This window comes from Rhamphochromis sp. 'chilingali' (assembly GCF_963969265.1).
Source record: "Rhamphochromis sp. 'chilingali' genome assembly, chromosome: 21".
NCBI lineage: Eukaryota > Metazoa > Chordata > Actinopteri > Cichliformes > Cichlidae > Rhamphochromis > Rhamphochromis sp. 'chilingali'.
Genome location: NC_137949.1, coordinates 17,540,441 through 17,556,358, shown reverse-complemented (window position 1 = coordinate 17,556,358; position 15,918 = coordinate 17,540,441). Strand labels below are relative to the sequence as shown.

The 15,918-nt window shown below is 39.8% G+C and overlaps 1 protein-coding gene across 4 annotated transcripts; it reads right to left on the bottom strand.

The window, feature by feature from the left end:
- Positions 1-3,783: 3,783 nt before the first annotated feature.
- Positions 3,784-14,166, bottom strand: mocs1 (molybdenum cofactor synthesis 1). Of its 4 annotated transcripts, none has more exons than XM_080871288.1 (11): positions 13,915-14,166; positions 12,693-12,804; positions 12,212-12,379; positions 10,700-10,864; positions 9,311-9,372; positions 7,739-7,850; positions 7,526-7,638; positions 7,047-7,157; positions 5,668-5,788; positions 5,535-5,582; positions 3,784-5,297 (listed from the first exon to the last, which is right to left on the bottom strand). In XM_080871288.1, exons 1-11 carry the CDS (start codon positions 14,107-14,109, stop codon positions 4,231-4,233), a joined length of 2,274 nt encoding a protein of 757 aa, XP_080727414.1. In that variant the 5' UTR covers positions 14,110-14,166; the 3' UTR covers positions 3,784-4,230. The 4 variants fall into 4 exon arrangements, with proteins under 4 accessions (XP_080727414.1, XP_080727415.1, XP_080727416.1 ...); XM_080871289.1 differs by having other exon boundaries at positions 3,784-5,294; XM_080871290.1 differs by having other exon boundaries at positions 5,175-5,297; positions 5,520-5,582.
- Between the last annotated feature and the right edge of the window lie 1,752 nt (positions 14,167-15,918).

Genomic DNA, 15,918 nt, shown 5'->3' with positions numbered 1-15,918 from the left:
CTACATATTTTACATAACTTGTTTTGGCGAGACAAATCTCTACAAAATGTGTTTTTCAATCAAAAGGGAGAAAAAAAGCCCTAGACAAAAAACGGAATATTAGCAGATACTCACTTGAGGCACTCCTTCCTTGCTTTCGAGTAGAGATGATACTTTTAACCAACGGATTACTGAATTAACTTCTTTTCACAAAATATGTTTTTCAGTTTTTCGATGGGAGAAATATTAGCTTCAAAGGTAAGTGAATTTGGATTAAAGAATGTCCTCTTTCTTTCGACTGTGGAACAGGTTGTACGTAAAGCAACCCGGATGTGCCCTTTATAAAAATGGGAGGAGCAGCTGTTGTTTTTTGTCTGGTGAACTTTGGATTTTACATTCATACGTACAGTCATACTTTTAAAACCAAACAGAGCTATAATTAAATAAATATTAGATAAACTGAAAGGTAATTCCCCCTTCTGAAAGACATATTAAGATCGTGATTTAACAATTGAGTTTATTAACAGTGACATTACTATTAACAGTGAATAGGCTACTCCCTTTTCAAAAGCAGGAGGAGCAGCTGTTATTGTTTCTGTCTGCTGAACTTTCGGTTTTACATTCATACATACAGTCACACTTTTAAACCAGCTATAATTAAATAATTTTAAACGACAGATAAACTGAAAGATAATTTCTCCTTCTGATGAGATGTAGATGTTATTTTATTGGTCATTCCCGATGTATCCCTGTTACGGCCATGTCCATATTTGGAATCACGGTGTCTGGATTTTATTCAATGTGTATGTCATGTGCCTTAAAGTCTCTCTGCAGGTCCTCTTCCCGATTGGAGAACTAGCAGCTGCTGAATGGTTTCCATCATCAAGTGTTTGTTTTAAAAACCTTCTCCAGGAGTTGTCTCTGGGCAGCAGCAGCAGACCCGTCCTTGGCGTCCTAGCCATCTGTGACAAATTGTCACGCGTGACTTTAAAGAATTGTTAAGTTTTGTATATAGTGTGTAAATACTCTTTCACTTGTAAATGAGGTAAGGTTTGTTTTTTGTTTCACACTGGGTTTAGGTAGTGCCTCCCTTTTTGGAGTGGCATGCTTTGTTTGTTATTTTGGCCTTTATTTACCTCGAAGTTAATGCTTTCCGTTTTTTGGTAGCAATAAAAGCACCTTGATCAGTAAATTGGCTTTTGGGTATGGCTTTGGGGACCAGGGCGGGATCACTTATGTTCATTGTGTCTAGCCTGTGATCTAGGTTTCCCATGTTTAGTCAGTCCTGTCTTTGTGTTTACATTTTGTCAGGTTTATCTGTCTCCTGTCTTATTTTGAGACTCTCTTGTCTGGTGTGTGTTGTGTTCAATTTCACCTTCCCTCTTTCTCATTAATCTGTTCACCTGTGCCTCGTTTCCACCCACTGTCTCTCTTTCCCTAATTTCCTCATGTGTGTTTAAGTTTTCCTTGTTTTTTTTATTAATTTTTTTATTGTACTGTTAGTCTCCCGAGTGTTTCCATCATGTGTGTCCTGTTTGGGACTACTTTTGCTGCAACTATTTGTGTAAACTGAGTGGACTCTGGTGCAATTCAATGTCACTTGAAGATAATAGTGGTGGTGATTGCTGCTATTATTTTCATCTCTTTAACTTTCGTCACGATTTTTTTAAACATGTTTTAGGCAAATAATTTGAACTTTTTGCAACAAAAGACTGTGAAAAATAAAAACATGTACTGTATGACTGCAGCCACTGATTTAAATTTTAACGGAAATAATAAGACTTACCGTTTACTTTTGAGATACTCCCAAAACGTTGATTCTGTTGATCTAGACATAGCGTTATCAGTGGGGAAAGATCCACCTCCAGCTGTTTGGAGGCAGGCCAGGCCTACTTACTATTGGAGAGCAATCAGCTATTGGAGTGCATCTGAGCATCCAGTGTTCATCATCTCCTTGTCCTTCTACCGGTCACTCTGGCACAGCTGGCTGCCGGCGGAGCTCCCGGGCGCGTCACTGCAATCCCCCCTGGCTTCTGCTCCGTGGCTGCTGAGTGAGCCCCCATCTGGGACTCTCCTCAGCTCTTTCTGGGACAGTGGCGCGGCTGCCCCTCTGTTGGTCTTCCTTGGTCTCTTGTGTTCTGAGGGCCTCTGGATGTCTGGAGTTTTGATCTCCTCCATACCTGCTTCATGCCCTGGAGGACGGGGCTGTGGCCCCCCCACACCCTCTAGCAATCTATCTATCAATCTTACGTGCTGCACAATAATGTTTAATATTTAGTATTTACAGTCATATTCCCATATATCATCGTGCTGTTGTTTATTCTATTACTCTTGTTTTCTTCTGCTTGTTTTCTTTTTTTCATTCTCAACAGGTGAAATTAAAAAAGTATCTACTGTTATCTATTGTTAGCTAGTTTATTGTTATGTTGCTCTTTGTTTTCTCTTCTGGTTCTCCATAAAGGTGATCCAGGTGTTTTGTTTGTTTGTTCTTTTTTTTTTTCCTTCCCCCCTTTCCCACCATCTCTTCTCCCCTCTATTTTTCTTTCTCTCCCTCTTTCTTTCATTCTTTCTCCCTGTCCTATCCCCCAGTCATGTGTGTCACGTCTTTAAAAACGAAAATAAAATAAATATATAATTATAATTATATAAAGGTCAATCAAATGTACCAATATGGCAAGGCCATGATGATGATCCACTTGGTAAAGTAAATTCACTTGGCGTCTTTCTTGGCCTTCAGACAACAATTATGATGGCTAAAGATCCAAATGGGACAGGCAAAAAAAGAAAAAAGGGGTCCTTGCTAACCAAGGAGAGAGAGAAGTACAACACGGTCCATATCAGGTGTTGAGGAACCGGGGACTTGGTAGGCAAGAGACAAAAATGGTAAGCTGCTGCTACTATGCAAGTAATCCCAAATTACATAAATAGGGTGATGCCATTTTAGTGATGGCAAAACAGCGACAGTAGCTCAGTGTTCCAACATTTGGAAGAAGGGAATGAACTGCTAGAGATTGATGAGCTACAACATACATGCTATGGCAAGGGGGAGCCAGCACGACAGGTCGGGGGGGGGGGGGGGGGAGATATCACCCGAGCCAAGCCATGTACAAGATCAGCTTGTACATGAGCTTCAATATCTACTATATATGCAGTCAGATTCAGTATTACTGCTGTAAATAACTCATAACCAGATTCATTTATTTTAGTTAGTCTTGCTAAGCCTGTAATTATAGCTAATAAGTAATAAGGTATTAATTTTACAGCAAAAGTACCAAGACTGTTAGTGTTTCTTTAATAACGTGAAGAAAATAGTGGAACATGGTGTGTGTTGTAACCAGAGTGGAACCACCCTGTGCAGTCACACATTGCTCAACATTTATATCTTTATGATATAACCGGAGAATACTGCCATTTTTCTGAGGGGGAAATGAACATAAAACATGCCATACATCATTTAAAAAAAAAGAAAAAAAAAAGAAAAAAAAAAGAGATGTGTGATGATGTGAAGTGAATGCAGTTAATGCAACCAATGAAAATCATAATAATCTTCAAAAACAAAAGAAAACAGCTGGTACAGACAGCACACAAGTGGAGGGAAGTTACAGGAACACAGACTTTAACAACATATTGAGCAATAATGGGTTAACGTACTGTGTAACGGGTTATTTGTGTTATCAGTCATTTGATAAGTTTATTTTACTACCATCCTCTACTTTCATGTAGTACAAATCTAGTTTGCAGTGTACTACAGAGGTAGGTAGAAAAACATCAAAACTAAAATTTCATATCCTAATTATCTAAAAAAAAAAAAAAAAAAAAAAGCAAGGTTAAAACAATCATAGTGGTAGTGTTAGTCACTGCAATAAAAAGCAAGTTAAGAAAAAGAGCAAGCGAGTATGGGACTGACTGGAATATGCACTGAAACGTTTGCTGCTCTCTTCTTTTGTTTGTGTTCAGTTTTCAAGTTTCATAAATTAAATTCTTTCAAATTTAAAAGCACATTATCAGTGCCATCTGCAATCAGTTTCTTCTTCACTCCAAAAACCTCCAGGGAGGACTATCAATGTAATACTTGTGCACCCTCTGGAGGGAAAAGCAGGAATTATGACACTGAAAATATTGATAAAACTTCAGTAAACTACATATTAGACAAAACGATTCAGACTAGGAGAGATAACTGCCCAACAGGATGTGTTTTTCATTGATGGCACAAAGTTTAATTTGTGGAAAACCATAGTGCAGTCTTTGATCTCATTCTTCCTGTTTTGAATGACGATGAAAGTCCTTTTTACCGCCTGTCTTACTGACGAGTTTTATATCCGTGATGATGATGTCATGGCTCACCGCCTTGCACATATCGTAGACGGTGAGCGCTGTTACAGAAGCAGCGGTCAGAGCCTCCAGCTCCACTCCCGTCCTGCCCGTGGTGCGACATGTCGCTGTGATGACGACGGCATTAAGAAGCTCATCCAGGTGAAATGTGACAGAGGTGTGGTCTAAGGGTAAAGGGTGGCAGAGGGGGATGAGGGTGGAGGTCTGCTTCGAAGCCATGATGCCAGCCAACTGCGCCACAGTCAAGGCGTCGCCCTTGGCCAGCTGGTTATCTCGAAGCAGGCGGAAGGCGGTGGGGCCTAAGCTAACGGTGGCGCAGGCTACGGCTGTTCGACATGTGGGAAGTTTCCCCCCGACATCCACCATGGTGGCGCGGCCCTGGGCGTCTGTATGTGTCAGCTGAGCTTTGAGATCTGTTGTCTGGTTGCTCTCAGACTGTTTACAACTGGCAACCTTGTTGGAATTTTGACTGTGGCAGAATCTAACAGGGTGGTTTCTCTGATTTATTTTGGCATCTATCAGCAGTGTGCAAAAAACAGCTGCTCCTGGGGTCCTGGACACGTGGCTCGTCAGAACATTAGGACTCAGGGCTTGTGCGTTCCTGAGACAGACTTCATTAACATAGCTTGTGACATTTGTGCGTGTTCTGAAACATTCAGTCTTAGTGTGACAACTAATGTGATCATTATCAATCTCTGCAGAGGGAAGGGATGCTACTTCATTGTGGTTAGGTTTTTCTGTGTTGATATGCATCTTAACATGGGTACCCCCACTCATTAAGGTTCCAGAGCAGCAAACACTGGCTTCCTGTGTTAAGTTAGTGGAGTCTGAAAGGCACAAACAATCCTCTCTATTCAAGACTTTCCTGCTGCCTAAATGATGAGTTGTTGCTGGAGAGAGCGTGTCATTTTTAAGCTGGGAACTAATGGGGAAAGCCCTCTTGCTGTCTTGTAGCTTTGGCAGGAACGTCTGAGATGTGGTACCTGCTGGAAAACAAAAATAAATTAGTCAAGAATACTGACATAACTACTTTGGCTGCAACCACTTCTAAAACACTAGTTGGCAGCCCAGCAGTGTGAAGTTCAGCCATAGCTGAACTTTTTGATTCAACATTCCCTGATCTTTAAGAAGGAAAGTGCATGGATGTGGATCTACTCCAATCCTAATACAAAACATTAAAGAAACACGAATGAGGTCTTTGTACGTACAGCTGTGTCACCCACCAATGAGGATCATAGGCCTGTTCTTCATCTGAGAGATACTGAACATGCCTGAAGAGAGAAAGAGGGATAAATTACAAATATTACAACAATCTGTGCGCATAATCCTAAAATTGTATGATGTATTGATTTCTACCTGCATGCTGTTTCTTCTTCCGGCCCACAGCAGCACCAATAATTTGCAGCAGCTCTTCATCGGACGCGCCAGAGCGTAAGACATCTCTGAGGGAGACCTCTGAGTTACCAAACAAACACACCTGAGAGAGGAGACGGACGGGAAAGAGTGAAAAGCTGTTTTCACAAATGCAATGCAGTCCAAATCCAAGATTAGACACCAAACATTAACTAAATGGCTCCCTGGAGTCTGTGTAAAAGTTCACTTTAATATCAAAAATTGCTTAAGAACTTAATAATAGATCAGTAGAGATAGTGGGAGAATAACCCACTTTTTATATTAAGCTAACAGCAGCAATAGCGTGCTTTATTCTGTAAGGTAAAGACTCGACAGTATTCTTAGAGAAAATCCCAACGATCAAGTGATCTGTTATGAACAAGCACTTTTGAGATGACGGGAAGGTAAAACTTCCTTTTAAACAGGGTCAGGGAGAGGCAGCCATCTGCTGCTGTGACGGGTTCTGGGGTAAGGGGAAAGAGAGAAGAAGAAAGAGAAGACAAAACAGAAAGAGAGCAGAAATAAAGCAGGTCAAAACAGACTAAGGGAGAGATTAGACACAATTCAATGACATGCTGTAGTGGTATGTAACACGTGGGGATATAAAAGAGGTGAGAGGTGAAGAAATACTCAGTCTATGACATTGGTCTCGATACAAACCCAAACAAATGTTGTATAATTTAATGAATTCAAATGCATCATAATAAACATTTCCTCTACTTTGCTCTGCAGCTCACTGTGGCCAATAAAAGACCTTCTGCCATATTCAGCTGAAGGCAGAGATGGCCTGTAGCTGACCTTACCAGTAGAAAGAGATGCCATCTTCCTATTGGGTAGACAGGCAGTCGTCATAGTTCACAGTGGTCAAAGTTACATTCTGCTGAACTTTGACCGTAGCGCCTGCAACAGCTCTGTAGTTGTGCTTGTATCCTGTTGCTTGGTGCAAACCACTGAAATCAGTGTTTCAGAGTGAAGTGTATGCAGCCTCCTCTACACCTTCAGTGTATATTGATTCTAATTAGTTAAAAGTTTTGTCTCAAAAACAAAGGGAATGACCAGAAGGAGAATCAAAGGACCTTAATGGTGAAGAAAAAGGGACACTGATACATGAAGGTGAAGAAAAATGTATAAAAGCAATAAGATTCTCATCAAAATTACGAAAAACTCAAGTAACAGCAAAAGATTCTGTCACTTATTAACAAATCACAAACCACCCTTTTTGCTCCACAACCTGCCGCCCACAAGCTCCGCCCATCTATAATTGCACACATGCATACATGAACATTTGTGCCATAGGACAATAACAGACCTCACGAACAGCTTTAAAGCTTTATCGGCTTTACCTTTAGGTTGCCGTCTGCAGTGATGCGTAAACGATTGCAGGAGCGACAGAAATGGTCGGACATGGAGGTGATGAAGCCCAGCTGACCTTTGAAGCCTGGCACTTTAAATGTCTGTTTCAAAACAGGGAAAAAAGTGAGAAATATACTTTCAAATGTTACAACCAGTGACAAAAAGTTCTTCATTGGACTCCGACACCTGAAACTTTGTTCACTTGGATGTTTTAGTTTAATGTGTTTAATTGGGTTGTCTTCTTTTTTGTTTTTAGGACTTGTGTTATAATCTGATGATGTTTTAAGCAGAAATATAGAAAAATCCTGCAGGTCTATTTGATCAGAGGGACTCGGATGTGTCGGAGAAAATGCACAGAGGAACACAAGAAACATGACTTTTTATTTTTCAGTATAAATATAATAATTAATCAACCATCTTTGTCAGGATTTCATCTCCAAAGTAATTTAGAACAGTTGGAGACACTGACCTTGGCTGTGTCTGTCTGTCCAGCTTGAAGCTTCTCCAGGTCAGGCCACTTCTGCCTGATGCGGTCCAGCATCTCCTGGTAGCTCACCATCTTCTTAAAGTTCCACTTGTTGCCTGCAGAGAGGAGACGAACCAGGAAGTGTGGGTTTAAACAATGGATGTTTAAAACATTTGCACGAGCATTTGAAACTCTTCATGGGGTGTGAGCACTTACCATCGAAGGGCATGTACTCTATAAAGCGCACCTCCAGAGGCTTCTTCTCTGTCAGTGCTGCAAAATCAAGCAGCTCATCCTCATTCAGGCCTCGCATGACCACGCAGTTGATCTACAAAGAGAAGTGAACAACAATAGGCCTCTGATTACTGAGCCATTATTTTCCTAACAAGCTGGTTATGTAACAACCGACAGAAAATGACTTACTGAAGATGTGTGGGCCAATATTTAATTATGTAACACAATAATAACAGCCTTATAAGACTTTGATGTACTATACATGAGAATTCATCCAGTGATGTTAATGACTGGAATAATTCACTATATTTTTAAAGTCTAAATTTTTCAAAAGGAGACCCGTCCACATAAGCTTTTTCTTGCCTTCTTAAAGAGTTGATAAATAACGTGAAAGTTTAAAACAGCATCATGTTTTATTTTAACTGTCTAGCAGATTTAATGTGACTCATTTGATGCTTAAAGATCTACAAATGAAGGTCCTTCACTGACCCAAGGCTGAACCACAACACTTCTTGATCAACATGCAGTCAGGGGCATCAAGCTAACCGCACAGCTTAGCAAAACAGAATGAAGAACAACAATTTTTTAGACTAGGTAATGGACATATAATGTTATTTTATGCTGGCATTCCTAAACTCCTGTAACAGAGAAGCCTTATAAAAATCACACTCTTCCTAAAGGGGAATCAGGTTACGAGAAGCTACTGGAGGAAACATATTAAACTACAACTAAAATCTGACAACTTCCAAAGCACTCTGCAAAACAGTTTGTGTCTCTCATTATGAACAAGTAAAAGGAATTGCTCATAATAGTGGTCATTGCTTGATTTTGGTTAACGGACTGATTCATATGCAGCATTTTTCTACTACTAACTAAGCACACGAAGTGTTTTATATGACTTGCCTCATTCACTCATTCAAACCCATTCATACAAGCACTTATGTAGGAAAAGAACAGAAATAAGTGCTTTCTATCAAATATTCACACACATTCATACTCTGATGGATACATTGGAGAGCAAATTGGAGTAAGTATCTTGCCCAAGGATATTTGGCATGCCAACTGGATCAAACCACCAACATTTTTGGTGGTTTGATCCAGAGCAGAGCAGCTTTTGCAACATTTCTACTTGCTTAGGTTTCAGTGCGTTTGACTTCTCAGCGCCACAGTAGGATTGATCTTAGATCAGTACAAATGCCGGTCCCCAAGGCTCCATCCTCAGCCCCTTGTTGTTCTCTTGTTCCAGGCTTTCACTCTGACACATTATCCAAAAACACCATATGAAAGTCATCACAGGGAATTCACCTTTCCTAACCATGATTTTATTGTTTTCTCTCACTGATATTAGCTGATTATCTCAGAGTTTTTGGGCACTCTGCACTTGCTACATTTCTGCAACTGTGAAACACTTGTCCTGCAATTAAATCTTACCCATTTTAATACTTATATATAAACTGCAAAAATGTTAAACAGTAGCAAAAAGGAAGACACTGAATCGTAGTGGGGATATTTTCCATAACAGAGACTTAATAATGAATGAAAATGAACAAATACCTTCACAGGACTGTAGCCCAATTCAATGGCCTTTTCAACGCCCTCCATTACTTTGTGAAACCCTGGAAAAGGCAAGTAGAAAATGAAATGTGACTAAGATTAACATTTTACATTAGGTGCATTAGTAATGCTACTAATAAATAATAATAGTAAAGTTTGTATGTTATTAAAATACGACTAAAGTTGAGAATGGTGTGTGATTGGAGGCAGGTTTTGAGAAATAAAAATGCACTGAATCATACAACAAAAACAAAGATCAGAACTAAGCTTTGTGGTTTCTGAAATGAGTGGTGCTTCCACACGAAAAGCTCGGCCTTGTCTGTTCTCCTCCACCTTTTAATGTCCGTAATTCACCACAAACCACTTGTATAGAAACATGTACCTCCACAGCAGCTCAAGCTTTTGAAAAGCACACTGTCGAGGTCAGAGTCATTATTTGTTTTCACTTGCTCAAAACAATTAAATCAAAGCAGGATCTTTATGTAGGATGAGGCTTATGTTTTATTTACAGTTTGCATAACTGCAATTTGTCCTGAATAAAGAAAAGAAACAAGATTTCAACAGTAACTTCTATTACAAACACAAGAAGGCAGGTGCTGTAAATCCAGTTTTCTTTTCTCCGCTCTTCTTCATGTCCTAATCTCAGTTAGTCCATCTGTGTCTGCCTTTCACGAGCCAACCACCCATAGCTCTGCCCTGCTGTCACCTGCAGTGTTTACAGCTTACAGCCTTCTTCCCTAAGCTTGTGGGATGGACCCACAACAAAAACTACACTGATTTATGCCTATCATACACTAGAAGAAAAAGCTGAACTAGGGAAACACTAAAAAAAAGGAACAGTTTCATACATAAAGACAGTGAGGGTTTTTAGCCACACATGAAGAATATTAAATATGTTTAATTTCATCTGAAGTCAGTCAATCAGCCAATTATCTGGGCACACTTTGGGCCAGTTAGCACCAAATGAGCATTATTTAAACACTACAGCCTGTCCGAGTACAGTTGCTCAGTACCCATCACTTTATCACCACAGTAACAGTAACATCTCCCATCTTCTGACCGCTGCTTCCAGCAGGATAACACACCACGTCACAAAGCTAAAATCATGTAAAACTGGCATCTTAAACATCACAATGAGTTCATTATACTCAAATGGCCTCCACCATCACCAGATCACAATCTCCTTCATATTTTCTAAAGACGTAGGGATTTAGAAAATATCTCACTGACCATCTGACACTTTTGTGGTTATACACTCCTAAACTACAGCGTCAATCAGCTACAGCCTCGTGATGTCGCTTTTTTCCCTCCTCAATCTACGCACACTATTGGTGTTCTGATCATATGTCTCACACAGCTGACATTGATACACTGACGACGCTTCCATACCTTTCCGTCTGACAATAAACTCAAATTTGGCAGGAACTAATGAATCCAGGCTGATGTTGATCAGGTCCAATCCGGCGTCTTTAAGGTTTGGCAAAAGCCGAGCCAAGTTCATACCATTGGTTGTCATGGCGATAGTCTTGAGGCCCTCCAACTTTCTGAGCTCAGCTGCAGAGTAGAAGTGGAAAGGCAAGACAGAATGAGAGAACTTTTACCTTTAAGGTTGAAATATTATATAACAGATGAGTTTATCCATACATAAATCAATCATTACAGCATGATAACAGAACAAAATCTTTAGCCATGTAAAGTGGATATCTTTATCTGTTACTATGCAGCATATTGTGCCACCGGGAAATTATGTTTCCTTGCTTGAATGCCTATCAATGAAAAAACTTCTTTAAATAAATTTATGGGTTATTAAAGTCTTTATTATCCATAACTAGTACAGTTACTCTGGTCATTTTGACATTAAGCAAAGATAATGCAGAATGAACTCACAAACACACACAGCACCACAATGCAACTAAATCCATCCAGTAAACCTAGCCAACTACCATTACTTGTAACCAGTAGATCTTTGTGGATCCTGTTTATAACTGTACATGCCACATCAGCGGTTCTGTGAGCCAACAAAAACAACACAACCAGCTTCACTGCAGCTTTTTCACGCTCCTCCTGTGAGACATTCAGCCTCTGTTCCTTGAGCTTTAAATCTCAGTGCAGTCGTTTCAGACTCTCATTCATGTGTTCTGCCTCCTCCTCATCTCCACCTTTATTCTGGATGCTCAATGTGCCTCATCAGAGTCTCCAACTCTAATCTCCATCAGCAATACTGTTGTGTATTTCTTCCTACCAATGTCGGCAAATCATTTATTAGTCAAACTCCACACTTCAATAAATTATATTCCGTTATTTCAAGCGATCCTCTTGCTTCCTGAAATAACTAGTGCAACCAAATCCAAGTTATGCATGAAGTCTCATGAGCCTCACACACAGCTAGTGGCAATCAATGGTCCTCTTTCCAAAAAGACCTGACCCACTAGTCCTGTCACACACCCTCATTCATTCACGACAGGCTTTTTCTTGCTGCAGAGGCTTCACTTACAAAGTTTAATTTAAAATCAGGCTGTAAAATTCAAATGATGCAATAATACATCATTAGACCAAAAACACAACTGTGGTGTAACAAATCATTTCCCCTTCCACAGAAACCCTTAAACTGAAGGCATGCATGCAAAATTGCTTCTCTTCACTTCAGCTGCAGTCAAGTCAGCAGAGTTAGCACATGAATCATCGGTCGCCTGGTTGCCAAAGCTGACTTGCTCCTCTGAAAACAGTGTCACTACATCATTTTAGTCATACGGTAAACTGAAGAAAGCAAGTTTATGTTTGCTACAAGCTGATCCAAAGTGTTAAAAAAGTGTGAAATGACTCAAAACAGCTTCCAAGTTGTTTTATTATTGGAAAAAAAAAAAAAAAGCCTGCACAAACTATTTTCTCCTTGTTTCTTACTGATAATATGGAGCACATCAGGTCTGATGAGCGGCTCCCCTCCAGTGAGGCGGATCTTGTCCACCCCCTCTTGGACGAAGAGGTGAGCCAGGGTCAGCACCTCAGAGGTGGATAGCAGCTGGCCCCGCGGTGTGAGCTTCACCCCCTCCTCTGGCATGCAGTACTGACCTAGAAATGAGAAAGATGAAAGATGTATTTTAGCCTACATTAGCGAGAATTCCTTCTTTTACTACGATAAATACTGAAGTAACACAACTAAATAAAAGGGAACGAGGGGACAAACCAAAAACTCTACTGTGCGGGAAAGAAAAACCTTTTCTTTCTCCAGTAGGTCAGCAGAATTTGGGCATTTTAGTGCACTTCTGTGAAAGGTTTACTAATTACGATGGTTAACTTGGTCTAATAATGTTGCTCCACTAGTGGGCTGGGAATGTAACAATGGTTTCTTGATAGGATCCACAGAAAATAAACATTTACTCACAGCGGAAGTTGCATTTTTCTGTGAGGGAGATTCGTAGGTAGTTGTGCCTGCGGCCAAAGTTGTCAGTCAAGAATGCTGAAAAGGGGAGTATGCTGTCATCCCTGAGCCTCTTCTGGGGAGGAAAAGAACCAGGAAAAGACACCGATCAAACTATATACCCTGGCATCACTGCAGTCTTATTTTGAATCAAACACAACAGCCCCTCTGAGTCCCATCATGCCAGAGACACAATAATGTCAGCTGAAGCCAAATCTGTGTCCCAGCTCCTGACCTTTGCCCATCACTCATGAGCACCTGCGGTTATGTCAAAAGTTACCAGTGTAAAAGCAAACCAGTGACTCAGCAGTTGCTCGGAGACACTCTGTTAATCAACAGGCTGATCATTTAACTGCACTGATCTTTTTAGACCTTCCCAAGTCCCTTCATTGTTTCTTAAGGTAAAAAGCTTCATATAAAAGCCACTTATGCACACTTTAGTCAATTTTTCCCTATTATTGCCATATCATAATTATTATAGTCACTGATGTAATATACACCTGCAACCCAGAGAGACACAGCAAGAAGATGAACAATGAATGCTACTCTGTTATTTGACTACTGGACATTCAGGAGCATGCTTGCTCTGTCAATCATCTCTGATTATCAAGCACATGGATAGAGTATGTATGAGGTAGAAACAATATTTTTAAAGAAGTAGACTATCTCAATAACACCCTCTTAAACTGTTTATACTTTGGGCCTCCAAACGGTCCAAAAGATTCAAAATCTGTATCATCTAAAGCACAACTTCAATCCAAATAGAAAAAATTACTTTTAATCTCAACCAACTTTATTAGTTTATAACAATTCTTTTCCTACTTGCAACATGCTGGCTATCACATCTATCTTATCACATGATATCAAGTATGTAAAACTACAAAGCGGTGACAAACGTAAAGCAGGTGAGGTGTTGTTTCCCCCCTCTGATTGGTTCTCACAATCACGCCAAAAATACACCCCATGACCCCCTTTTATATCACAGCCACGCTGTCATAATGGATAACCATTTGGTTTAATATTTATTCCTTAGTTTAGTGTTTCCTGGGCCCAGTTTATAACCTGTTCAGGTTATAAGCTTCTCACCTTTACTCCTTAAAGGTTTCACTCAGCCTGCGACTCAACACAGACAGGACAATCTTAGCTGCAGGCCCGGCTTGTGTTACTGTTTTGGAGGTTGACTTACCTGTGTTGCCCTGGTTTTGAAGTTGGAACCAGCTATAGTCGAGTCTGTGAGTTCAAGTTCATTTTCCTCGTGCGTAACACCGGAACAGCTCCGCGCGATGCTTCTGTTCACGCGCCGTGCAAACAGTTTCCTAACACGTGTCAAAGCGCCGTTTCTGTCAAACAGACGGCAGCACATGCTAACAGGCGCAGCCATAGTTCAACCATTTGACAACTCCGAGGTCCTCTGTTTGCTCTTTCTCTCCGACCTGCAGTTCAACAACGTCTCTAACCAACCTGGACCAATCACAGTAACGGACGCATACCATGGTGCACTATGGGTAGTGTAGTCAAGGGTAACCAAAGATTTATTTATTTTTTTACATAGAAACCGCCAATGGAGGGTGGCACTGAGACAGGTTATTTCAGGGAACTAAAAGCAAATTAAAACTAGGAGTGAAAAATAAATAAATAATAAAAAGTCGATTTTAGACAAATATGAAACCTAGCTTAAACGCGCTGTGAGTTAACACAGCAAAGTTACCTCTTATGAAGTTCTTAAATCAGCCATCCTGCTATTATATTTTTAAAAAAAAACAACAACAACAACAACATTTTTTTAGTAAAACCTAAACTAAAAAAAGAAAAACTAAAAACTAAAAATATTGTGTACTTGGACACAACTCGGACCTTGGAGAGGTAATACTGACAGATTATGTTCCCAAACAAAATAAGCAAAAGCAGCCTGTTGTAAGACACTTCTCTTCCTCATGGGTGCTGGTGTTCAGTGATCCAAACTGAATAACTCTTAAGGTGACAGTTCCCATGCTTGATCCTCTGAACCACACAAAATTTAATTTAACATGAGTGCCATCTAACTTATAAATAAGCTTTCTCCTTTAGGAAGGAAAAGAGTCTTGAAGGAAGTCAGGCTCGGGGCATGGTCCCATCCAAATCAGGTCTGGAAGAACCTCAGAGCTCTACAGTAATGATGTAAACTCAAAATAATCCCTATTACTTAAAGTACTTAGTCTGACCATGGTTTGTGACTTAGTATTTCTTAGTATTTCTAGTGCCCCGATCTTTGATGGATTCTCAGATATACTTTACATCTCAGTCTACTTGAATGTTATTATTCCTATTTTTTCCCCATCTTACATGCATATCTTTTATCTGTTTGTTTTAAATAAAGCTTAAGTTGCACATAGATGAAAACAAAATAAGTAACGTCTTTATGTGTGTTGACTTGGCAATTACATTATTTAGCAAGAAATATTGAGAGTAATTAGTTGAAAGCAAATTATAATACTTAATAGCTGCAGATGATGTGCTGAACTCTTGCTTGGTGCACAGTTTTGGTGTTTTTCATAACATCCTGTAGCAATGTGCATAGGCATTTGGCTTTTTCACCAGAAAAATTCACACAAAAAATTAATTTAGTGCATAAAAATTACCAGAACTCTCAGCTCAGTGCATGAAAATGATGTGCTGGAATAGTCCAAACTTGACTAAACTAAAAGTAATATTTAACTGAATATGCAACAAACTGAAATAAATATTGAAAGTACTGTTTTGCATTTTTTTATGTTTTTTTTAACTACTGCAAAGTAAGAAAAAATGGGAAGCATCCTGCGGGAGTCTTCACTACTGGAATCAGTCAGCAGTTCACACCTTGCCCACTAGATGGAGATGCAATCACATGCGGAGCATTTAGGTGTTTAAACGTGAACCTGTTGGCTTAATCAGATGAATTAAATAGAAAAGGGAACATTTTGTGATTGGATTCATCTTTCAGACCTGCTCTCAGTATAATCTACACAACTCATACACATCAAAATAACAGACTGTGACTAGTAAATATTTAGTGTAGCAGGGGATATCAAGGTGACTTTTCTGGCTCTGAATACCTGTAAATCAACACCTTTTAGCAAATACAACTGCAAAACATTTATGTGAATTTTAAGCTCTCAGGCAATCCACAGCATAACTGTGAAAAAAAAAATAACTCCCTCCCAGAGCTATAAAT

Coding starts and splice junctions, on each gene's coding strand:
- mocs1 (XM_080871288.1), bottom strand. CDS start 14,109: ATGGCTGCGCCTGTTAGCATGTGCTGCCGTCTGTTTGACAGAAACGGC. Junction 7,639..7,738: donor AGAGTACATGCCCTTCGATG/GTAAGTGCTCAC, acceptor TCCTCTCTGCAG/GCAACAAGTGGAACTTTAAG. Junction 5,583..5,667: donor GAAGAAGAAACAGCATGCAG/GTAGAAATCAAT, acceptor TTCTCTCTTCAG/GCATGTTCAGTATCTCTCAG.